The sequence below is a fragment of the Dromiciops gliroides genome, chromosome 1, assembly GCF_019393635.1.
Source record: "Dromiciops gliroides isolate mDroGli1 chromosome 1, mDroGli1.pri, whole genome shotgun sequence".
Lineage (NCBI taxonomy): Eukaryota > Metazoa > Chordata > Mammalia > Microbiotheria > Microbiotheriidae > Dromiciops > Dromiciops gliroides.
This window is the reverse complement of record NC_057861.1, coordinates 439,798,830-439,824,822: the sequence shown is the minus strand read 5'-3', so window position 1 is coordinate 439,824,822 and position 25,993 is coordinate 439,798,830. Positions and strand designations below refer to the sequence as shown.

General features: G+C 39.3%; 1 protein-coding gene across 3 annotated transcripts in view; it reads right to left on the bottom strand.

Annotated features, from left to right (window-relative positions):
• The window catches only part of RASGRF2 (Ras protein specific guanine nucleotide releasing factor 2), a 337,273-nt gene extending 318,124 nt beyond the window's left edge, over nucleotides 1-19,149 (bottom strand). For all 3 annotated transcript variants that reach the window (XM_043969980.1, XM_043969989.1, XM_043969999.1), the window contains exon 1: nucleotides 18,724-19,149. In XM_043969980.1, coding sequence (XP_043825915.1) covers nucleotides 18,724-19,011 — 288 coding nt within the window. In that variant the 5' untranslated portion in view covers nucleotides 19,012-19,149. The remainder of the gene's footprint in view (nucleotides 1-18,723) is intronic.
• Between the last annotated feature and the right edge of the window lie 6,844 nt (nucleotides 19,150-25,993).

The window sequence follows — 25,993 nt, the reverse complement described above, 5'->3', positions numbered from 1 at the left end:
GTTAGGACCAGCTCCTACAGCCCTTTGCATAAGTACAATTTCTAGTGATATCAATGTCACAAATGCCAAATCACAAAAGTTAAAAAATCATATGTAAAAAAAATGCACAGGAATGTAGTTTACTATGCCATTTGAGCTGTGAGCAGCTGGGAGTTGGAAGGATTGAGGTGGAATCTGATTATAATTCCCCTGCAGGAACAGGATATTTGCACCCTTTATATATGGATGCAGAGATTGGTTTACTATTGGATCCCCCTCTTTTTCATAGGAGATAACATATGTAAAGCATTTTGTAAACCTTAAAGTGTTATATAAATGCTAGTTACTATTGTTGTTATTCCTTGCTTCCAAAAAAATCTCATATTTTAATTAAATATCTTGTTAATGGATGTTTGTGTCTCTGGTATATCACACACAATGTGGGGACCAGGCATGAGTTGAATAGTTGTCACCCCAAAAATGAGTTATGGGAGGGGGCATAGTGTCATTACAACTCACAGTCCCAAGTGTTGGAAGTTTAAGTAGAAAGTGGAATGGTTTTTAGAATCTTTCCCAGGCATCCCTCAATGCAGGCTGGATGACAATTTTTGCCTTGGCTCTGTAATCATCAACACCATTCAAACAGAACCCAACCATTACCCCATATGGCTTTTTTCTCTCTCACAACCAGCTCTGCCTCCTCTTATTCTCAGCTCCTCACTGCATATAGTCCTCCACCGTTCCACTTTTCAAACCTCCCACCTTGTAAAGCCTCCTCATTAATCATTGTCCTTGCCTAGTAATGTCACCATGCCAGAGCCTCATGCACAAACCTCTGGTATATACTCTCTCAGGCCCAAGTGACTCAAAATTACTAGAAGGGATGTGGGTTTCATTGTTTCAGAAGTTCCCTCAAGCAGTACACATCCCAAGCCATCGGTGCCTGCCCATCCCACCTCCTGTCAGTGACCTGCCATTGATCAGGAGGACATGCTAAAGTCTTCCCTGCATTCTCCTGACACTATAAGAGTACTGTCCAACTCTCATCCACCACCCTCACCACCTGATCAGTCCATCTTGTATTCCAATCCTATAATTCCTCAATGACATCTTTGACCACGGTTCTTCTTTGGGGTTCCTCATTGGTCATATGTTACAGCCTACACACTCACTATACACCTCTTCAGCACAGCATTACCCTCTGTAGGATGTTCATTTTAATTGTACAGCCATTCTTTTGGGGCAATGGAGGCAATGGAGGGCAATGAGGGCTAAGTGACTTGCCCAGGGTCACATAGCTAGTAAGTGTCAAGTGTCTGAGGCCATATTTGAACTCAGGTCCTCCTGAATCCAGGGCCAGTGCTTTATCCACTGCATCACCTAACTGCCCCCTTTTAATTGTAACAACTATATAATTCTTTGAGACCACTGTCTACTGTATAAGTTAAAGAAGTAAAGTGTTTGGTGTTAAAAAAAAATTGGCCCTGACCCTTAAAGGAGCTATGCAGCCTCCTGACGAAAAAGCTGACTTTTTAGACTTGGCCACCACGTTTCAGCAGCCATCTCAGACTGTAACATTCCTCTGACATGCCATCCCTCTTCTCCCATTGGTGAGTTTCTCCTTGGGCTCCATTTTAAAGAGGAGCCCAAGCAGTCAACCTTCATCTTTCTCCTGCCTCAGCTTCAGATTTTCTATACTTTGACACAGTGTCCCCTCAAGGCTACCTCCCCTCCCCTTCCCCCTTTCACTTTTCAGCTCCTTTTCTGTGTGCTGCATATGTTTTCTGAAGGCAAGTGTTGGGTTGTTTTTTTTTTTTTGCTTGTATTTGTATCTCCAACACTTAGCACAGTTCCTGGCATACAGTAAACACTTAATAAATAATTGTTGTCTTGACTTGTCTGAAGGCAATACAGCCCCCTCTCCTCTTCCTGTTCAACTTGGGATCCAAATTTCTGTCTATCTGTCCCAGATGAACATTTAGATAGGCAAGCTCCAAAGCATGTCCATCCAAATGCATTTGGTAATCTGGGCAGAAGGAATTCTACTCCCTAGTATTGTGGGAAAATAAAGTCCTACACACTTACAGCTTGCATACAGATTTGTTCCCTCACTTTCCATGAAAGAAATATCACATACTATCCAATCGTTTTTTGGTTTTGGTTTTGGTTTTGGTTTTTTTGCAAGGCAATGGGGGTTAAGTGACTTGCCCAGTCACACAGCTAGTAAGTGTCAAATGTCGAGGCCGGATTGAACTCAGGTCCTCCTGAATCCAGGGCCCGTGCTCTATCCACTGCGCCACCTAGCCGCCCCTATCCAATAATTTTAATATATACATACAGGAAATGGGAGATTCCTCTTGAAACTCAGACTCTAAATGAGAACACTGGCCCAAAAGTGAAACAAAGGTAAAATGAATTCAGTTAAGATGAAAAGACTTTAATATTTCAAAGTTTAAAATATTGCACAGGATACGGGTGTTACTCTACCAGTGCATTCTGAAACCTCCTCCAAGTTAACTCAAGGTCAATATGCATTTATTAAGTGCTTACTCAGTGCTAAGTTCTGGAATACAAATAACAAGCAAAAAGATAGACAAAACCTCTCCTTAATGAGCTTACATTCTGGGGGGGGGGGGGGGGGAGGGAGGGGGGACAAAATATTAAAGGAAGATGAAAAACAGTGGGGGGTGGGGAGCAAGGGCAGTGAGAAAGAATAAAATAAGTCCAGGGTGGACATATGATGGAGAAAGAACTCCAGAGTCAGGACTGGAACCAGGAGAAGAATGAAGGAATAAACCCAACTGACCCAAACTTTCTTAAAATGGAGGTTCTTGGAAGAACTGTCCAATCAGAGGAAGGGCTACAAGCAGAAGCATCTTCCAGGGCAAGAAGCTGCTGGAACACGGTGGATATATACCAATCAGTAGCTCTTATGAGTTGCTGTGCCCAACATTTCATTACCTTTTAGAGATGAACCTGTTCCCATCTTCCTGGGTTAGTCCTCTGTCACTGAGCCCTGACTTGAAAACTTTTCAGTTTGGTAGGATCTATTATAAGCTTAGTACCTATCAAAGAACCTTGAAACATACTTGTTCAGTTGTTCAGTTGTGTCTGACTCTTTGTGACTCCATGGACCATAGCACACCAGTGCTGTCAATGGGGTTTGCCATTTCCTTCTCCAGTGGATTAAGGCAAACAAAGATGAAGTGACTTGCCCAGGGTCACAAGCTAGTTAAGTCTCTGAGGTCATATTTGAACTCAGGTCTTCCTGTCTCTAGAACTAGTGTTGTAACCACTGCGTCACCTAGCTGCAATATAGTAACTTCTTAATAAAAGCCTGTAGAATTGAATCTTATTCCATTGGCTTAGCCTTATTGAATCAAACCTTGATCCACTGGATCCACTGGTTAAACCCAGTTAGCTCCATACTACAGTGAATTATCACTGTAGTACCTAATTGTTTATTTAAGTCCATAAAGACATATATAACACACTCCAAAAAGTGTTTATTGTAGTCTTTAAATTTGATTTCATACCAGTCTAATTCCTGCCTTACAATATAAATCTACCTATGCCATTCCATCCGACCCCAATTTTTAATAATTGTGTATTTTGAAATAGGCCTTTACAATCAGAGACTCCTCCATATAACCCTTTCCTCAACACCATCCTACCACTCTTTTTTCCCTCAGACCAGGATTTTTAACCTGGAGTGCAGAAACTCTAAAGGGATTTGATCAATGGATAGAGTTCATGAGGTCTGTGACCTCAGATGGGGAAAAATGCATCTTTCTTTTTACAAACCTCTAATTGAGATTTAGGACAGCTGGTGGCATGGTGGAGAGTGCCCAGCCTGAAGTCAGGAAGACCTGTGTTCAAATCCAACCTCTGATACTTACTAAGCTGTGTGACCCTGGGTGAGTCACTTCACCCTGTATGTCTCAGTTTCCTCATCTGTCAAATGAACTGGAGAAGGAAATAGCAAACCACTCCAGTAACTTTGCCCAAAAAAGCCCCAAATGAGGTCACAAAGAATCAGACTGAAACAACTGAAACAAACTGAACAACAACAACAACAACAACAACAAAAAGAAATTTAGCAAGTCTTTCAGTTAGAAACCTAGCCAATAAAATATTTTTCTTAGAAGGGGTTCATAGGTCTCACCAGTCTGCCAAAGGTTTCCTTGACACATCAAAAAATGTTCAGAATGACTACCTTAAACTAACCCACCCTGTTTAGGTTTAATTCCTTAAACAAAGCCTCTCTTCACTTTAGTTCCTCATTTACCATTGAACTTAAGTATCCACATTCCCTATAGACTAGGAAGGGCTTTTTTCAGTAAGATTCCCATGCTTGACTGTGATTATTCAAGTTTTAAAAAATATATATTCTTCATCACTGTTTCCAACATCTAGTCCCACAGCTTATAGCGCTCATGTAAATTAGCAAGGGTTCACAAACCCACAGGCTTTTAATATAAATCAGGCCAAGTTTCAATTAAATAAGTCTGGGAAAGTAAAACTTTTGGTAAATTTGAAAATATAAGCAGTAATCTTATTGCTGCTTTCCAGTTACTCTTCCTCAACACCAGCAGATACTTCAGTATTGCTAAGTATAGGAGAAACTAATGAAAGGTACTGTGGCCACAAATTTTTACAAATGGGGAAGTTAAATTACCCATGATATTTATTTTCAAATCTATTTGGACATAAATCCAGTTATTATTGTCAAAGCTACTACTTTCAGAATTGCCTCCAACCTCCTTATTTAAGGAAATGGATCCCAGGAAAAAAGAAAAGCTCAAAGAGAGACCTCTCTTAGACAAAACCTACAGCTTGAAGTTAGAGTCTCTCACATGAAACTCTTCTCTCTCTGGCCCCGCACAACTCATAAATATTTAAAAGATAACAAAAGAATCAAATCTGTTGGATTTTTTTTTTACCTTAACTGGAAAAACCCAGTAAAATAGAAAGAGGATCAGACAAGAAAGGCAGAAGAACTGTATTCTAGCCCTAGTTTTCACCATTAACTGGTTGTGTGACCTTGAGAAAGCCTAAGTTTCTTCATCTATAAAACAAGGGGATTTAAATGATCTTTAAAGGTCCCTCCTAGCTCTGACATTCTATAATTTTTTTTCTTCCTCCTTTCTTTACATACCCTTGTAACCACCAAGGTCTGTATCAGCAGCATAATAGGTGGTCCACCCTTAGGTCAAATCCAAAATTATCTTGGAGTTTAAGGAAATCAAGCAAGAAGGCTGTTCTCCACCCCCATCTTCTCTTGCTCTGAGTTGATGCCTTTTGGCAGAACTCCAAAAGGTGGATTGCAAGTATATAGATAAATACAAAATAAAAGGTACTGGGGGGAGTATGGGTACTAGCTATGTACATCAAGTCGGGAGAGAATTTGGAAAGGCCTTATAGGAAGGAAGTGGTGATTGAGCAGAGTTTTGAAAGAAACTAGGTATTATGAGATGAGGGAGTGTTTTCCTTTGCCTGTGAAAAAGGCACATAGATAGGAAGTGTAATATGTGTGACGGGCAATAAGAAAGCTAGTTTGGCTAGACCAAAAAAATGAATGAAGTGGAGTAATCCATAATAAGGCTGAAAAAGTAGGCAGGTTATGGTCAGACTGGGAAGGACTTTAAATGCCGAAGTCATCCCCCCAATAGATAAGTAGTCAAAAGTTATGAACAAACACTTCTCAAAACAAGTGCAGACTATTAATATATGAAAGAATATGCCAGATGGCTAATAAAAACAAACTTTTTGCAAATAAAAACAACTCTAGGGTTTCACCTCACAATGCAGCAAATTGGCAGAGATGTTTAAAATTGGGAATAGTTAACATTGGAGAGGTTGTAGAAAGACAAAGCATACTAATTCACTAGTGGTGGAACCATTCCAGAAAGCAACTTGGAATCACATGAAGCAGGTGACTAAAATGTCCATACATATGCAAGGAGGTCAAATAACAAAAAGGCATCATATACACCAGCATAGTTATAGCAGCACTTTATGGTAGCAAAAAGCTGGAAACAAAGGTCCATTGACTAGGGTATGGCTAAATAAGTTGTGATACATGAATCTCATGTAATGTTACTGTAGCATAAGAAATAATGTATATAAAGGAGAAAAAATACTTATATGAACATTGATGCTCAGTGCAGTAAGCAGAAACAAAAAACATGCTGGTAGATTTGTGAACTGATCCAACCCTTCTGGAGAGCAATTTGGAACTATGCCCAAATCAAATGGTGCATACCCTTTGATGCAGGGCAGCTAGGTAGTGCAGTGGATAGAAACACTGGCCCTGGAGTGGGGAGAAACCTGAGTTCAAATCTGGGCTCAGATACTAAATACTACTAGCTGTGTGACCCTGGGCAAGTCACTTAACCCAATTGCCTCAAACATCCAGGGCCAATTTCAATTGTCCTGATATATATATCTTGCCACTGGACCCAGATGGCTCTGGAGGAGAGAGTGAAGCTGGTGGCTTTGCACAACCTTGCCTCACTTAAATCCAATTCACTGCAAGTGATGACATCACTTCCTGATGTCCTCTTTGAAAACAAAAGACAAACAACAACAATAACCCTTTGATCCAGCAATACCATTATTAGGGCTATATTCCAAAGAGATCATAAAAAAAGGGAAAAGGGCCTCCATGTACAAAAATATTTATAGCAGCTCTTTTGTTGTTGTTTGTTTGTTTGTTTGTTTTCCTGCAGGGCAATGAGGGTTAAGTGACTTGCCCAGGGTCACACAGCTAGTAAATGTCTGAGGCTGGATTTGAACTCAGGTCTTCCTGAATTCAGGGCCAGTGCTTTATCCACTGCACCACCTAGTGGCCCCCTATAGCAGCTCTTTTTATGGATTTCAGAAAAACCTGGAAAAACTTACATGCACTGAGGCAAAGTGAGCAGAACCAGGAGAACATTGAACACAGTATCAATAACAGTGAATGATGATCAACTTTGACTTATTTAGCTCTTCTCAGCACAGAGACAATTCCAAAAGATTCATAATGGAAAATGCTATTCACACACAGAGAGATAATTGATAGTGTCTAAATTCAGATCAAAGAATATCATTTTCACTTTATTTTTGTATTTTTTTCTTTTGTTGTTTCTCCTTTCGCTATAACCTATATCAAATTACCATCTTAGGGAGTGGGGGGAAGAAAGGAGGAAGGAGAAATTAGGAACTCAAAATTTTTTATAAAAATGAATGTTAAAATTGTCTTTACATGTAATTGAAAAAAATAAAATATTATTTAAAAGGGAAAAAAAGATAAAACATACACACAATGACTAGAAATATCAACCAATAAAATGGAAACTGAATGTTGCAAATTTATAATGACAAAGCTTGGTCCCAAAGAAGAGATAGAAAAAGATCTCTCCCAACACTTTTTACAGAAGTGAGGGGACCATGAATGTGGAACATGAAATATGTCAAGACTTTTTTTGATGTGAAGGTTTGTTCTGCTGAATTTCCCCCCCACTCCTTTATTTTTTATCCTTTGTTATAAGGCGTTTTGGGAAGGGGAGAGGAAGATATATAGAAATGAAGGTGATGGAAAAACAAAAATATAAAACACTTTTTTGTACAAATAAAGTCAGATTTAAATAATTTGAGAAATATTCATTGTTCATGGGTAGGCAGTGCCAATATAATAAAAATGACAATTTAACCTACTAATCTACATATTCGATGCATCCCAATTAACTTACAAATAATATTTTAGTTAACTAGAAAAAATAATAAATTCATTTGGAAGAATGTAAAGGAAACTATCTGGTACTAGCTAAGAAATAGGAAGGTAGATCAGTGGAACAGAATAGACACAAGAGACAGTAGCAAATGATTCTAGTAAACTTCATAAAGATTTAAGTTTTGAGAATAAGAATTCATTATTAAATAAAAATTGTTAGGAAAGCTGGACAGCAGCCTGGTGGAAATTGGGCATTGAATGATATCTTACATCATCTAGCAAGATAAAGTCAAAATGGAACATGGAGCATATTGCCTATGAGGACTTATAGCCAGAAGAACAATTTATAAATAAACAAGAGATATAGAGAGCATTGTAAAATGGATCATTTGATTACATTAAACTAAAAGGGGTTGTGCAAACAAAACTAACGTAGCCAAGTTTAGAAGGAAAACAGATAATTTGAGAGAACCGTTCCTCAGATAAAGGTCTCATATCTCAAATATATAAAGAACTTTGCCAAATTTATAAGAATATAAATCATTCCCCAGTTGATAAATGGTGAAAGGATATGAACAGGCAGTTTTTCAATTAAAAGAAATGCTCTAAATCTCTATCGATTAGAGTAATGCAAATTAAAACAACTTTGAGATATCATCTTATACTAACATATTGGCTAAAATGATAAAAGGGGAAAGCAACAAATGTTGGAGAGGTTGTTGAAAAATTGGGACATTAATTCATTGTTTGTGGAACTGTGAACTGATTCAACCATTTTGGAGAACAATCTAGAATTATGCCCAAAGATTTATAAAACTGTGTATACCCTTTAACATAGCAATGTCACAATTAGGTCTGTTTCCCAAGATGACCAGGGAAAAAGGAAAAGAATACTATATTCTAAAATAGTTTAGAGCAGCTCTCCTTGTGGTGGCAAAGAACTAGAAATTGAGGGAATGCCCATCAATTGGGCAATAGCTAAATGAGTTGTGGTATATGACTGTGATGGAATACTATTGCGCTATAAGAAATAATGAGCTGGTTGATTTAAAAAAAAAACATGGGGGCAGCTAGATGGCGCAGTGGATAAAGCACTGGCCCTGGATTCAGGAGTACCTGAGTTCAAATCTGGCCTCAGACACTTAACACTTACTAGCTGTGTGACCCTGGGCAAGTCACTTAACCCCAATTGCCTCACCAAAAAAAATTTAAAAAAAAAATTAAAAAAAAAAATTAAAAAAAAAAACATGGAAAGACTCGCATGAAATAATGAAGAGTGAAATGAGCCAAACCAATAGATTATTGTACACAGTAGCAGCAATATTGTCCTATGAGAACAACTTTGAACAACTTGGTCATTTTGAGTATTATACTCAACTCAACTACAAAGGAAGTTGCTATGAAGGAAGATGTTATCCACATGCAGAGAAAGAACTGGTAAATAAAAGTATGTACAGTATGGTTATATACACAGATATGTCTAATGTTAGCTTTCTCTAGGGTAGGGGGAGAAGAAGGGAGGAAATAAAAAGTACACAACAGAGAACAAAAGAAAACTTAGACGGAAGCACAAAAACCAGCATAGCTTTGGAAATGATGTCTAGAATTTTTTAAAAAGCAAATCACCGTGAAATGAAATTATATGGTTTTATATTTAATCTTCTTTTTATGTTGTGCTGTGTACATGGAAAGTTCTCTTTTTTGTCTTTTTGTATTTAAGCTCAAAATGAATAAATATATTCTTAAAATTTTAAATAAAAGCAAATGATATCAATTTATTTTTAAGTCATTATTTTTAGAAATGCCAAACAAAGGAATTTGTATCTGCTACCAAAGGTAATATGGAGATACTGGAATTGCAGTAGGAGTGTGACATCGTCAGATCTGTATTTTGTAAATATGACTTTGGCAGATGCATGGAACATGAGTTGGAGCAGGGAGAGACTTGAGGCACAGAGAGCAATTAGGAGACTATTGTAATAGTCCAGGCAATAGGTAATGAGGTTCTGAGCCAGGTTGGTGGCCCTATTAGTAAAGAAAAGGCCAGATATGAGAAATATAGTGGAGTTAGAAATAAGATTTCACAAAAGATTATTTTCTTTACATATATTCATCTTTGTACTAGTAGGCAGAAAATATGTAGAGAGTAAAAAATACTTAATTCTGTGGAATAAATGTATTAAGAAATGCACAAAGAAAATATACAAGATGAGAAAAATAGAAAAAAGATTGAGTGTAGAAATCAGAATTGAAAAGAAAACAAAATACATGCATTTCTTTTTATCATTTGTGAATGTCATTATATTTTTATGATGTAGGTCTACAAGTCATGATGGTCAAAGTCTTCAAATAATAATTGAAGTCACCCAAAGAGCAATGGAGAGGTACATGAGTAAACTACAACACATTCCCAATTGAGAACAGAGCAGGAGAAATAGCAATAAGCATTTCATCAGAAAAATGGAGGACTAAGAAGAAAAAAAAAAGATGGGCCAATCACATAGAAAAAATAAGAAATAACTACTGGATAGCCTACATGCACCAGTGGGATCCACTTAACATCAAGAGAGCTATAGGAAAGTTCCTGGCACACTAGGTACACTCCCCCACCCCTTTGTGAAGGATTTATGGATAGAAATTGACAAGAATCTCACAGAATGGGCAGTCATAGATGAATGACCTCTGATCTTCACCACTGGAAGTGAATACCAACATCAATGTGATCAGACACTTAAAACAACATCAGGTCTCATATATACGTTTTAAACTTCTATTCTCCTTCACCCTGTTTTGATGCTATAAGTTGTCTAAAATTTCCTGCCTCATTTCTTCCCATATATATCAAAAGAGAAAGAAAAACCATAGTGTTTAAATATATGTATACCACTCTTCAATTTGTTATTTCTTTCTGGCATCTTCCCTAGAAGTATATTTCTTGGTGCTTTGCATCCACTGTTACCAGTTTGGAGCAAATTGATTTCATATTCTGATTTTCATTGAAGCATAAGTATCTCAAGTGCCAGTAACAAGTAAAAACTATGAGAACATCTGCTCCCTGGGTCTCTGCTCCAACTACCAATGTCATTATTTCTGCAAGAAGCTGCCAAAATATGTGTTTCTGTTTCTCTCTCTCTCTCTCTCTCTCTCTCTCTCTCTCTCTCTCTCTCTCTCTCTCTCTCTCTCTCTCTCTCTCTCTCTCTCTCTCCCCCCCCCCCCTTGGAAAGAATATGCCAAATTTGGCTACATTGAAGAATATAATTATTAATGGATTCCAACTCCTAAGTCTCCTTGAAGTAGAAAAGTAGAAAGTTGTACCATACCACTGGAAATGTAATTAACAGATTTGGAATAACACTTAGAATTAGTCTCACAGCCACTTATTATAACATAATATTTAAAACATTTAACATCTTATTATCTATCACAGTGCTATCTGTGTACTTGGCAAATATCTGATGATACTTGAAAAAGATTAAAAATTTTACTATTTAGGTTAACTAATTTTCTAAGAGGATTAATTCTTATTAATTTAATAGATTGTGCACACATCCCGATTCCTCAAATGGGCAAATCCACCAGTTGTACACATGCTGGATTTAAAACTCATTTAACAGAATTTTGTTCACACAAAATAAAAACCTATAAGCTTCCATGTTTTTTTAGGCATTTCTGACTCTCCATGGCCCCACATTTGGCATTTTCTTGGCAGAGATACTGAAGTAGTTTGCCATTTCCTTCTCCAACTCATTTGATAAATGAAGAAATGGGAACAAACGGGGTGAAGAGACTTGCCCCAAGTCACACAGATAGTAAGTTTCTGAGGCTGGATTTGAACTTATAAAGATGAATCTTCCTGACTCCAAGACTGGTGGCACTCTATTCACTATGCCTCCTAGCTGCTCTGTAGCACAAGGTACAGAATGAAAAAATTCAAATAATTGGATTTTGCTAATCTTTGAGGACATAGATTAGCACTGTATTTGATTTTGCAAAGTGAAAGGATGATTACAAAGTACAAATAATGAGTCACTTTTGCCCTCCTAACTAATATTTTAAATTCTGTGTACTATTAATTAATTAGGTATCTGTTTTAATTATAGACATTCTTAATCAATAAGCCACAGTTCAATTGATTTCTGAGCTCCAATTAAACATCATAAACTAAAAGTTGAGTCCAAAAAAAGTACCCCCTAAAAATATTTTTAAAACATATGCAAACAGCTAATTCTATAGAAACCTCTATTTGAAATAGGAAAACTAATGAGAATGAAAGGACTAGATGATAATGAGGTGACAAAGTGAGGTCATACAATTTTTAATCCATTCAAAACTAAAACGAAGTGTTTAATCTGTCATTGATATGACAAATGGCTTTTCCCTTAAACCTCTGGAACTAAAGAGATATCTCACTCACATAAATGAGATCACACTTGAACAAAACGCTTTACTGAAGCTGTAGAGTAAAATGATGTTGGTCCTGGATGCATGTGGAAGAAACATATGGTAACAAATAGGTTAGAAGGCAAAGACTAATGGCCTGCATTTCTCTATCACTTTCAAGTTTCAAAAGCACCTTTTTCATAATAACCCTCTGAGAAAGGAATTTGGGTAAGGAAAGATCTATGATTTCGTCAGTTTAGAGAACTCCAGGTCTACTAACATGCTGCTAGCATGTATTTATGTGCTAGAAAAGTACACAAGACACCAAGAGGTTGTGACTTACCTGGGGTCACAGAGTTAGAATGCCAAAGTATAGAATTTGAACCCTCATTAGTAGGTCTTCCTGACTCCAAGCCTATCTCTCTATCCATTATGTGATCATCGTGTTATAAAGGCATTTTTCAAAATTTATATACAACTATGCTTATCTTTTTAAAAGACCCATGTTGAGATGTCATTTTTAAGGTTCGACTTTTACAAATCCCACTCTTTTAAAAAAAACATAACTGTTTGAAAATATTATTTTTCAAGATTTGGCTATTTTTGCCTTCTGAGGTTTGTTTTATTTTTAAAGACACAGGCAACAACAAAATACAAAGCTTGATCCCCAGCTCTGCAATTTCCTTGCAACTTCTATGATATCAAATACTTTTATCTCTGAGGTTCTCTCTGGGAAGAGTTGTTCTACATTATGTTACATAGTTTACCTTGTAAAGTGAAGCAGGTCTAGATGATCAGTGCTAACTAAATGCTTTCTTTTCCTTTTCTGCAATACGAGAAGCATGACTTTTTTAAGAACTAACTTTTTTTTAGAGGCAATTGGCATTAAGTGACTTGCCCAGGGTCACACAGCCAGTAAGTGTTAAGTGTCTGAGGCCAGACCTGAACTTAGGTCCTCCTGACTCCAGGGCCAGTGCTCTATCCACTGTGCCACCTTGCTGCCCGGAGAAGCATGCCTTTTTGAGGGCAACAGAAAAGCTGCTACCTCTTAAAAAGTTCTTTTTCATCAAAATTCCTTTGATGATACTGTAGTTACTTGTCCTTGGGAACTAACCCACCATGAAAAAACCGCAAGCATACCAATGGACAGTACCAACTATGGTTACTTACTTGAGCAGACTGTGAAAGTAAGCCATTCTTTCAAGACATATTTGGAGGGTGAAACATACCAACATTTTCTTCTGCTAACTTGGAAACAAAGATCAAGTTAGCTAAATCTGGGAGAGCTTAAAGAATGTGGCATGTGTCGTGTTGTTAAAATAACTAGATGAAGGCCTTCAATGAAATGCACAGGTCTGCTACAAAACATTTATGGAATCAGTGAAGAATTGCTTGGAATAAGAAGTCATGGATGGATTGCGATCTGAGATCCATGCCATGGGTGTAGGAATCAGCTGCATTGAGGCTATCTATCACAGACCCACTGAAGCACCAAAAAAAATAATATAAGAAATGTTTAAAAATTTTTAACCAGCTTAGTTTGAAGCAAAATGGAAATAAAACTGACAGTTAAATGAAGAGGCAAATGCCTACTATTATCCACACAAAAAACTCATTTCATTGGGGAAATCTAAATGTTTGAAGGCATATTTTTAAACTTCAGAGATGATTAGGGTACATCTTGGAAGTTAATCAAGTAAGAATAATTCATTCACCCAGGTGTTCACTCCAAGGATGCAGATCACACAACTCATCCACGTGGATGAATGTATCAAGCTATGAACACCCATATTGGAATGAAGTCTGGGGTTGCTCCAATGGACCTGAGTTGATGATCTACAGATTTACTAAAATGCTCCTTTTAATCACCTTTCCCCTTCCTTTAAGACAACCTCCCTCAAATCAGTAGCTTTTTGAAACCCTAATACAGCATCTACCCCAACACATGACTGTTTCTACCTATAATCTTCCATGAATCCAGGATGGTCTCTTTCTTATCTTCTGCCCAGAATGAAAATCACAGAATTCTGGATTTAGATATGATCTAACTTCTTATTTTACAGACGAGAAAACAAAACCTCCATTTATGGCCCAGGGTCAAAAATCTTGTTAGGGGAAGAACCCAAGTCTCCTAACTCCCAGCCCCAATGCTCCTTCCCCTAGCACCATACTGTTTGCAAAAGACATCTTAGTAGACCTTGTGTTGGGTTTCCTCATGCTTTGATTTTCTTTTCATTAGTCCTAAAGATGTTAGTGACATTTAAGCAGATGGCTACATACACATCTGAAACTTGTCACTCCTTATCGTTCCATTCCTTTCTCTACAAATGATGTACTGAGCCAAGGCAGCCAGAGTCACATGGACTTTGAGGTCTCAAAGGACTGGCTTAATTCTTTCTACTAGGACTCCATTTGTTGTTGTTGTTGTTGTTGTTGTTGTTGAAATGACTTAACAAAAAAAAAAAACTGGTGTGCAGAAACCAAAAGCATCCAGAGCTCTTGGTGATTAATCCTCAGAGGCCAAATGTGGCAAGTGAACATGAGGAGAGGTGGGAGATTCTTCTTTTAACAAACACTGGATTTGGAATCAGAGGACCTGGGGTCAAAATTCTGACTCAGCCACTTACTACCTGTGTGACATTGTGTAAGTCACAACTTCTTGGTCACAGTCTCTTCACCCATGCAATGAGAGCCTGGACTGGATCAACTCTAGGGTCCCTCTTATCTTTATGTCTATGATCGCATACCTACCAGGTCTTCAAAACAGGATGAAGACTCTGGAAAAATACATATATTTCTCATATGGCCCAGTATATTCTCAGCTATCTGATCTTGGACAAGTCACAGAACATATATAGCATAATATAGCATAATGCAGTGTGGAATCTCAAACTTTTTGGTCTTAGTATCCTTTTATATGCTCAAAAATTATTTAGGACCTCCCCCCATCCAAGAGCTCTTTCTTATATGGGTTATTATATCTCTATTTACCATATCAGACATTAAAACATCTTAATATTATTATGGAAATAGTTTTGACCTTAAAGACCACCCCCCCAAAGAGTCTCAGGGATCACCAGGGGTCCTGAGATCACACTTTGAGAACCAGTGGTATAGTGGATAGAGTGCTGGAATTAGAGTCAAGAACACCTAGACCTATGGACCCTCAGTTTTCTCATCTGTGAAACAAGGGGATTGGACTATATTGTCCCTATGGTCCCTCTAAATCTATTATCTTATGAAGCCATTTCCCTTCTCTAGATCTCAGTTTTCTCATCTTATATAGTCCTTTCATTTCTTTTATTATAAGATTTTCTAATATAGTGGTCTGCAAAGTGGAGAAACCAGGGATTGATCTCCAGGGCACGTGAGGAACCAATCAGCAGGTGGAAAAGATTAATTGAATCTCATCCTTCTACAGAACCAATCATGGGTCTTGTTTCCAACACAAACATCCCTTACCTTCCAATACTCCCCTACTCTTCTCCCTCCCTTGACCTAGCTAGCAAGATCCTAACCTACCCAATTCTGAGCTGCTATCCTCTCAGAGCAGTTATAACCTAACCACACCCTGGCACCTTATAGCAACAGCTGCACAGATGCTTTCAGGAACCACCAGAGCATATCACTTTTCCTCTCCAGGCCCCCAGATCACCCTATGGCTATAGCAGATGCAACAGGAAAGCTAGTTCTGTACTTCTCCCTCCATACACATTTTTCATTTTAGGTGGAGCAGCATACATCACAAAAGAGGAGCAGGCAAGGATGGGCTGGGATCAGCACTAAAGATCCCATCACATTATTTTTCCCCCCCATCCCAGTCCACCCATTTCCAAACTCCCTATTCATGTAAAGAACACCACCATCCTTCCAGTTTCCCAGATTTTCAAAACCTATATGTCATCTTTGATTCAGGACTTTCCCTCATACCACGTAGAATTCATTTGCCAAGTCTATTCAGTTCTACTATCCCAATGTCTCTCACACAGTACCTTCTCTCTGCTTAACACAGCTCCCACTCTCATTCAGGCCTTCATCACATTTTTAGAGGACTACTTCCACAGCTTCCTAGTTATCTTTCCCTGCATCAAGTCTCTCCCCCTCTCCAAAGCATCCTCCACACAGTGATTCTCCTAAAACACAGGTCTGACCATGTTACTCCCCTATTCAAGAAATTCCAGTGGTTCCTTATTTAAAATAGGATCATATATTATTTCATCTTTATCTCAGCTTTTTATTTCTATTTTCTGTAAGTTTTATAATGTACATAACATTAAGACAGTAACACATGTATAATCAGTAAATATATACTTAGTGGGGGTCCATGATCAATATGATGGATTTTATTTTATTTTATTTTTTTTTGCTGATGGAGGGCATGAACAAGTTGTAGATAACAGATAACATATTGAATTGGATTTGGTAAATTCTCTCAAATCAATTCAGTTTGATAAAGAAGGTATTCACTACTTACAAAGCATTATGCTAAATCCTTGGGAGACATGCTAATAAAAAGTCCAAGATTCCCATATTCTATTCCTCCTATGTTATTCTGTGTCCCCTGCAGAACAGCTCCAAGATCTCAGGTCTCTGTAAAACTAACCTAACAATGTATCACCCTGCCTCACAGGGATATTAAGTGAAATTATAGAGAGGTACTAGGAAAATTCAGCACTGTGCCTATGACACAGTAATTTTTCAATACTTTTAATAAATTGAGGGAATATTCAAAATAATTTCAAATATTTTATTTTACCTAGAATTTTAATGGTTAAAAAAATATGAGATTTGTTTCTGCAGAGACTATTCAAGGTGAATTCCCTCACTCTGAAAACAACCATCACCCCTTCCTCTTCCACCCTCCAAAACAAACAAAGTGATCCATGAGAACCTAGAAAAGATTACTCCTGCCCCACTATTCCTTTTCCTCAACCTCAGCTTGAACAGTAAATTTGTCAAATAAAGGGTTTTGAGATAGGAACTATAACTTTGCTTTTATTGTTATAGGAAATTCCTGGATAAGAAAACTATCTCAACCAATGCAAGTCAGCAACGTTTCTGCAAATATAGAATTACCTCAACTCTAGTTTCTAGAGCACTGAGACTATTAGGTGACTTGTTCAGGGTCACACAGCCAGCAGGTATCAAAGTCAAATACTGAACCCAGACTTCCTGGTTTGTAGTCTGGCCTCTCTATCCACTAAACCAGAGTGCCTCTCTGGTCAACTAAAATCATACAATCTATTTCTATATTGGTAAGGGGGGGGGGGGGAAAGGAGAGGGATAGATTTCCAAATAACACTGGAGAAAAGTGGTCAAAAACCAACATGTTTATCATATCAGCTTCCTCTTTCTTCAAAAAGTTTGATCTGAAGACTTGAGTCTGGGTTGCCTAAAACCAAAGTGGAAAAAGGAGAAACTTTCAGTTTAATTAGTTTTCATCTCCTTTTAATCCATCACAAGTATTCATTGTTTGGTACTGAGAATTCTGCTAGGAAATTTGCCTATGAGGCTCGGATAATCAACCTTTGTTCTTTGGCATGGATGTTCAGGCACAATCATAGTGGACAAATTTTGGACAGTAAAATTAATCAGCTATAATTCTAAGACCCAAGAGGAATAAAGAAGCAAAACCTGATATTTTCCATTAACTTTCTGGAGTCATAGACAATAGTATTCCTAGAAAAGTACAAAATAAAACTGTTAAAAAATGATCACCCAGAATGTATGAGGGGAATTCTCCCCCCATCTCCTAACCCTCACCTCCACCCAGTCAGTACAAGGAATTCTCTCGCACCGATTATCTCAGTTTCTAAGAATGAGAAAAAATGGGTTCTGTCTGGGACACTGACAACACGCAACATATTTATCCTCAGGGAATTCACTAGGTGCCCCTTAATTAGATGCACAACCGACCAAACGCTGGCATGGCAAACTGTCACAAGCCACGACTGACAGAAAGCAATCAACAAAACGTTTTTCACTTTTACCAAGGATGCACCAAGCTTTTTAGCCCTCACAGAACCACCAGCAGTGCTCATGCACTGGCAGGGACACAAACAGCCACCAGCCATATTAAGTAGGAAACTAAACTTTCCCAGATTCATTAGCTCATCTCTTCTAGCCACGTGAAATCCAACAGGTGCCTTCACGTGTCACCAGATTGAACTCTTCCAGCCAAGACAGTAGGGGAAGCTGTGAATCGTAATGCGTGACACTAATTATGACCACTGATCTCTATCAAGCGTCTGGAAGAGATTAAAAAAAACCAAAACACCCAAATTTACGCGATAATGGGGGGGGGCTACCGCTACCCTCATTTTCAGTTCACGAAAGGGGGAGATGAATTGCCCAGATTGAGGAGGTTTTTTTTTTCGTTTGTTTTTTCAACGAGGGTGGCCCTGCGCAATTCCCCTGGCTCTTTATCACACTGTTACCTTAACCTGGGGCAGTTGAAGTTCGCCCCTCCTAAACTGCTCTACTGCCTGAACTCGGCTTCTGGGCTGCGCGGCACCTCTAAGGAGGGCACTACCCCGGTGTGCCCCCCCCCCCAGGATCCCCAAATCAAGAAGCCGACTCCGGGCGGGCGGGAAAAGAGAGGGCGCTGAGAAGAAGGAAAGGGCAGGGTTCTGGAGAGGGGAGCTTACCTGCTTGTCCAGGGCGTCCTTGCCCCCCGCGGCCCCAGACACCGCCTTGGGCGGGGCGGGCGCCCGCTCGCAGCTGCAGCCCTCCAGCAGGTACATGCCGGCGGGCCGGCCGCTCTGCTCGCCCTCAAAGTAGAAGAGCACATTCAGGTAGAGGGCGAACCACTTCTCGTGCCAGCGGCTCGCCTCGGCCGCCTTCTTGCTCAGGAAGCCGCGCTTCGTGCCCTCCTTGCGGGCCAGGAAGGCCAGGTACAGGGCGTGCCCCTCGTTGTAGCGCACGCTCTTCTGCATGGCTAGGGGGGCCCGGGCCGGCCGGTGGGTTGGGGCACTCGAGTCCTCGGCTGGCCTCTAGCTCGGGGCGCCCCCCGACATTGCTGTGCAAGCTCCCCCACTCCGCCCCCGATGGGACGGGCCCCGAGCCCTCTCTCTGCTTCCCTGCGTTGGGGTTGCAGTGTGGCCGGGGGCTCCTCTGCTCCTCCCCGGGGCGCGGGCACCCCTTAGCCTTCCCGCGGCCGCTCGGCCTTCGGGGGGAAGGCCGGTGTCCCGGCCTCCCCTCGGGCACGGGCGTCTGGGGGGCTCGCCCGCGATCTCTCTGCTGCTGCTGTAGCTGCTGCAGCCGCGGCTTCAGTTCCCAGGCTAGGCGAGAGGGACCTCTGGGCTCCCCGGGAGGCCGGGCTGTCTGCGGCCAGAGCCTCCCACTGGCTCCGCCCGGCCTTCCCCGCTGCCGTCCGCCCCCCCCCCCCCCAAAAAAAGTTCGTGCCCCAAACCGGCCGTGGGATCTATCTGGCTGGGGAGACGCACCGCAGCCCAAGGAGGATTGTCCACGAGCATTCGCTCCGGGGGAGACAGAAGGTAAAACGTCACGTGGGAGATCAGCTGTAATCGGCTTTGAGACCAATTTAAAGAGCAAAGTCGGCGGGTCTGTGAAGCCCTCGCTCTGTCCTGTGCAGTCCAGTCCCCTCCTCTCTCTCGGACTGCGCTGGCGCTGCCTCTGCTAAGGGTTTATCCTCCTGCCTGCTCATCAGGCTGGGGAGAATTATAGGAAAGCGCGCGCGATCTCACACACACACACACATACACACACACACACACACACATACACACACACACGTGCGTTTCCTACGTCACCTCCCCCCCAAAATATTGTGTAGAATTTGCATAAGTGAAAGTCCCCCACATTTCTTTCCTTTTGTTACCTGTATTTTAACTAGCATGACAGAGGTGAATGTATTCAAGTAGCAAACACTTAGGTGGTTATCGTTTATTCCCTCTGGTAGTTTTGTGGGGTTTTAAAAGTGTGCTGAGTTCAGAAACAGAAAAATCCTTTCGAATATCTCTAATGTCCACATTTTCCCACATCTATAGGATATGGTGAGTTTATAGACTGCTTTCCCTAATAACCTCCCTAGAGGCCACCCTAGGACATATACTGTTTCGCTCGGATTGCTTTCATGTTACTGTAACTCATTTGGCTAACAAATCTTGCATAGGTGGCCAGAAGGACAAGGGACGGACTGCTATAAAATCTAAGTGGGAAAAGAAATTCCGTGGGGACGTGGGGGAGGTGGGAAGCTGTTGAAACAGCCAGTACATCTCTAGGATGTGATTCTATGAGGTACATTTAAACATTTTTACTATGTCAGTTATGGGGGGGGGGAATGCTTTCCATGACATAAAATGTTAATTATTAATAAAGAAAAAATGCCCATCCAATGAAATACAGTCATATGTCCTTACAGCTTTTATGTTTATAGAATCCAGCAGCCAGGGGTTTGCTCTCAATTCTGTTACTGCAAGTTATCTCAAAATCTTGTAGCAATCTTTTTCTCCCAGTCCCTCGGAGTGGTTTCCCATTTTGCTTGTAGAAGCCTTTTTTTTTATATTTTTAAATTTTTAAAGCACATCATATCGGGAAGAATTCTTTTAAAATGACAATGTAAGAGTAAAAACAACTGTTCCTCTTCAGTTTCACCAACAATTAATATCTGTTAGTCAGCCAAAGAAGACATCCCATTGTTAGCTCCCTCGGGAAAAAAGCTTAAACATTTTAGTTCAGGGAAGACAAGGACACACACATACATAAATCTATACAAGGAGGAACTCAATCTGCTCCAGGCGGAAGGAGTATCACACCAATGACATTATAGATCCGTCTACATATTTATATAAATTAGTCATGTTTAAATGCCAAAGTCCTTTTCTTGCTTTTTAAAAGTCTTTTTTTATTTTTTTTTCTGTATCTCCTATCCCTTACTTAACACAATTAATTCCCAATATATAACAGTAAAAATGGTGGAAGATACCCATTAGATAGGGAGAACTGACCAGCATGGAAATTGAATGCCTCTTTTTAATGAGTTTTGTAACTTTGAATGAATTTCTGCAGTTACTTTTATTCATTATAAATTGAGTGGGGCACTGTGTACTGCCAATATGAAATATTATTTTTGTGTTGAGGCTAATTTCTGTTATAAGTAATTTCTCTTTCCAATACATCAATTTCCCAAGGTAATGTCAATAGAATGTTATTGTTCTCACCTGGTATCATTCTGGTTTCACTGCTATAGGACTGTTATATATGTTTCTGTAATGCTGAATACTATATATTATGTATTTTGCTGGAAGAGTTGGTAAAGAACTTTCAATGGTCAGCATACCAGATTTAGTCAGAGAATTTGATTTCAAATTCCAGCCATGCCACTTAACACCTCTATGACATTGGGTTAATGATTTCCCTTCCCTAGGACTCATTTTCCTCATCTGTAGAATGAATAGACCAGGCTAGGTGAATACTAAGGTTCCCTCCAGCTCTAAATACTTGATTCTTGTTTACTCTTCAATGTGAATGGCCACCATTTTGGGTAAAGAGTGCTTGGTGCTTACTTTGGTGGGTTATAGGCAGGGTTGATAAATGCTTTATGGACAAATGAGTTCCTCTTTGGCGACTGGGTAGCAGGAAAGATAGGACTTCAGCTAAGTAGCTATGAGACATTGTGACTGAGGCTGGAAGACAGACACAAATGAGCCGACTCAGATGATGGCTTCTCTAAGGAAGAATTTTCATAGTAAACATAGACTCACAGAGCTGGAACTTTAGAAATCATCTAGTCCCAATGCCTCATTTTTTACAGATGAGGATAATGGGTCCCAGGGAGGAAAGATGACTAAAGTTATCCAGTTGTCAGTAGCAGAGCCAGGACTGAGGAAAAGGATAGGGTACTAGTCTTTTCTGGACTCATTTGTTCATGTGGCAAATAGGATCATTGGGATTATTATTTTTCACCAAAAGGGACAGTGATATTCGTAAATTATGTTTTTATTCTGATTGAAGAGTCTGGAGTCAGAAGATCTGAATCTGAATACTGGTTCTGTGATATACTAATTATGTAAACTTGGGCTGGCTTTTTCTCTGGATTTAAGCATCCTTAGCTATAAAATGAGGGGGTTGGACTGGGTAACCTCTCTGGGTTAACCTTCTAGCTCTAATAGTCTATAAAACCTACCATCATTGAGTAGGGATCTGCCAACCTCCATATTTACTACTCATTTCTCATTTTCACATATTCTGAGGGCAAAGTATATTATATAGTTTGTTCAGCTCTAAAGGCAGGGATATATTGTCTTTGAGGCCATGGGACTGTGATCTAATAATTATTACCCCCCCCAGTCTAACATTTACATAATACTTAACAAAACAAGATGTGTGCATACATGTGTATATAATCTCATTTCATCCTCACAATCCTATGAGGTAGGTTTTGTTATTATTTTCATTTTATACATGAGGGAACTGAGGGAAATAGGGGGAAGTGACTTGGCCAGGGTCACACAGCCAGTAAATATTAGGTGGGATTTGAACTCAGTCCCCCTCATTTGATAAGCAGTATTCTGTCTACCATACTACTTATTTATCTCTTCTTTTCTATACTTTTCTAGGGGAGGGAAGAAGAAAGTGATGCTTGGGAGTTCTGAAGATTGGCTCATAATCTCAGGATTGTGTATAACCTGTTTCATGGAGGCAGGTTCATTATGTATGCATTAACAAGATAAAAGAGAAACTGGCCAGATAATATAGCACAGAAAGAGAATTTTATTTGAAAAGGCCTGGTAATTAGCAAAGGTATATTTCTCTACAAGGGGGACCAAGAATAGTTAATATTTCTATAGCACTTGAAGGTTTGCAAAGTGATTTATGTATGTTATTTCATTTGGCAACCACAACAACCTTGTGAGGTATAATATTAGGCCCATTTTACAGATAAGGAAACAAAGACTGAAAGTTTATATGACTTGCCTAGGGACACACATCTAAGTCATTCTGACTCCAAATTTAGCACCATGCCACCTAGCACTTAATCCCAGGGTTCAGGTCTGATTACCTGATAATTTTGTCACTCACCCCTGTTCACAGGATTCCTTCACTCTTATAATACAGGCTCAACTTTTTGAAGTCCTACCCTTCATCCTCTAGACTTGGTGGGGTAGCCCATCTCAAATGTTACCTCTTCTAGGAAGCCTTCCCTAATTCCCTTTCTTGACTAATTTTTTTTTATTGAAAATCTTTCCCCTTAAATTTCACATCAAGATTTCTAATGTAATTAAAGTTTTCTTTGTTGGTGCTATAATGTTACTTCTTAAAAGTTACTCAGATGAGGGCAAGGAGCTCTCCTTATCTTAAGCATTTGATGAAAGAATAAATACATTTTCTATTTCATTCTGAAAGTACAAACGTGACCTCTGTCAAAACTTATACATTATCTTTCAGACACAGAAGACAGGATTTTTAAAAATGTCTTTTTTTACAAAATACTTTTAGTTTTCATCTTTGTAACAGAATTTGCATGTGTTATGCAGGTTTCTGCAGCGTTTTTCCCTATTGTAACCGTGATTCTGAAACACGTTGTCTTTGTGTCCTTAGGGACCAACTGTGCTAAGTAAAACCAGGGCATTGCAAAGATCCTGTATCTGGTCTGAAAGAAGGCCATTTGGGAATTGTCATTTGGATGACTGGTAAATAAAAAGGCCACTGAATTTTCTAATGTAACCACTTGAGCAATAACTATAAGCCATGTCTAAAGATCTGTGTCATGTGCATAAATGTAGCTACCTTTCTCTTAGCTCCTCATACTATATATGTTTCTCTTAATGTTACATTAATACAAACTGCACAAATTCATCCCCATCCCACCCTGAAGCATTAAATTCTAAAATGCACATGCTTGCTAACCACCAATAGAGTAAAAGCAGTTTTATGTTTTAATGTTACTTCCTTATTTATGAAAAGCTAGATACTTTTAAATTGCTTGGCTATAACAAATGTTGAAAAGTCAGTACCACCTTATCTATCCAACATTGTTAAAGAAAAGTATTTCAGATAAATTAAATATTTGAATTAATTAAGGCTTACCCTTTTAAATGCCAACTGTTAAATTGTATCTATTTGGAAGAGATAGCTTTCTAAAATGCACATTCCTTTTCTCCTTAAACAGAATACACTGAACATTGTTCAGCTTTTTTTCTTAATGATCTAGGGTCCCAACTTTATTCCCCCCAAAACTGACAAGAAAAATTAAATGGACAAATATTTTTTAAAATATATAAATTTCCCAGATTAACAGAACAGGAAATAGGATGCTTACATAACCCTATCTTGATGACCTAGAGGCATCATTATGAAAATCAAATTTTATTTCAAGAATTTGGGATAGGGGCAGCTAGATGGCGCAGTGGATAGAGCATCAGCTCTGGAGTCAGGAGTACCTGAGTTCAAATCCGGCCTCAGACACTTAACACTTACTAGCTGTGTGACCTTGGGCAAGTCACTTAACCCCAATTGCCTCACTAAAAAAATTAAAAATAAAAAAAAATAGCTCAAGAATTTGGGATAGATATCTTTCTAAAATGTATAGTCCTTGCCTTCTTAAATTGAATTCACTGAACAACATTTAGCTTTTATTCTTCTTAACCTAGGGTAATCATTATGAAGCCAAGTATTATATTGTACTTTTCCATCATATAGTGATGTTTGTTGAATTGCTGAGGTTGCTTGCCTATACACTAAATGACCCTGAAGTGTATATAAATAGTGCACTAAAATAGTTTAGGGTTTGGGTTTATTTTCTGTATCCTGCCTGTCAGCTTTTACTCTTGCTGTTCTCACCAAACCTCTCTAGTAGTGCCTGCCTCATGGTCTTCTGATTTTGCTATAGCCTAGGGAAATAAGATGGGACAGGTAGGTGTCATGTGGATAGAGTGCCAGGCCTGGAGTCAGTTAGATTCATCTTCCTGAGTTCAATTGTGGCTCCAGACATTTACTAGCTGTGTGACCCTGGGAAAATCAGGTTTGCCTCAGTTTCCTCATCTGTAAAATGAGCTGGAGAAGGAAATGCCAAACCACTCCAGTATCTTTGCCAAGAAAATGCCAATGAGATTACGAAGAGTCTGACATGACTGAACAACAAACAACAAACTTGTTAGAACCTTGCCTAAAATTAAGTGAAAAAAAAAAACCCTCTTTAGAAAGGCCAGAGGGGTTCTCCTATGATCAAAGCTTTTGAGGTTTAGGAAATAAAGTTTGTGTTCTCTCTTTTGCTTCAGAAAGTATTCACAAAAAGGAACCTTGGAGGCCACCTCATTCCCACCCATGTCTGAAGGCAAGCATGCATTCTACGATGTATGGTCCTAAAAGACCAAGCCTTTGCTTTGAAGGAGTCAAGTGAGGGGGAACCAGCCTCCCTCTTGGGGCAGTCCATCCCCACTTCAGATTCCAGCTTTCATTTTTAGGAAGTTTCTTGGTTTTATTTTGTTTTATTCTGGACATCAAGCCTAAATTTACCACTACAAACACCAACCCATTGCTCTACCTTCATGAAATTGTACTCCACCTGGGGCAGCTAGGTGGTGCAGTGGATAGAGCACTGGCCCTGGAGTCAGGAGGACCTGAGTTCAAATCCAGCCTCAGACACTTAACACTTACTAGCTGTGTGATCCTGGGCAAGTCACTTAACCCCAATTGCCTGATTAAAAAAAAACAAACAAACAAATTGTACTCCACCACCACCATCAGCCCACCTCCAACGAGGCGAATCCGTGAGTTTCTGCTTCTGGGACACTAGGTGATGATAAATGAGCTTTTCCCATATCTTGCTCAGAACCATATTTTCATATCTTTTCCTGACTATTTTGAAATCATGCTACCTGTAACATATGTATACTTCCCTCCATCTTCTAGCTCTCCTTTATGTATTGTCTTCCTTCATTAGAATGTAAGTCC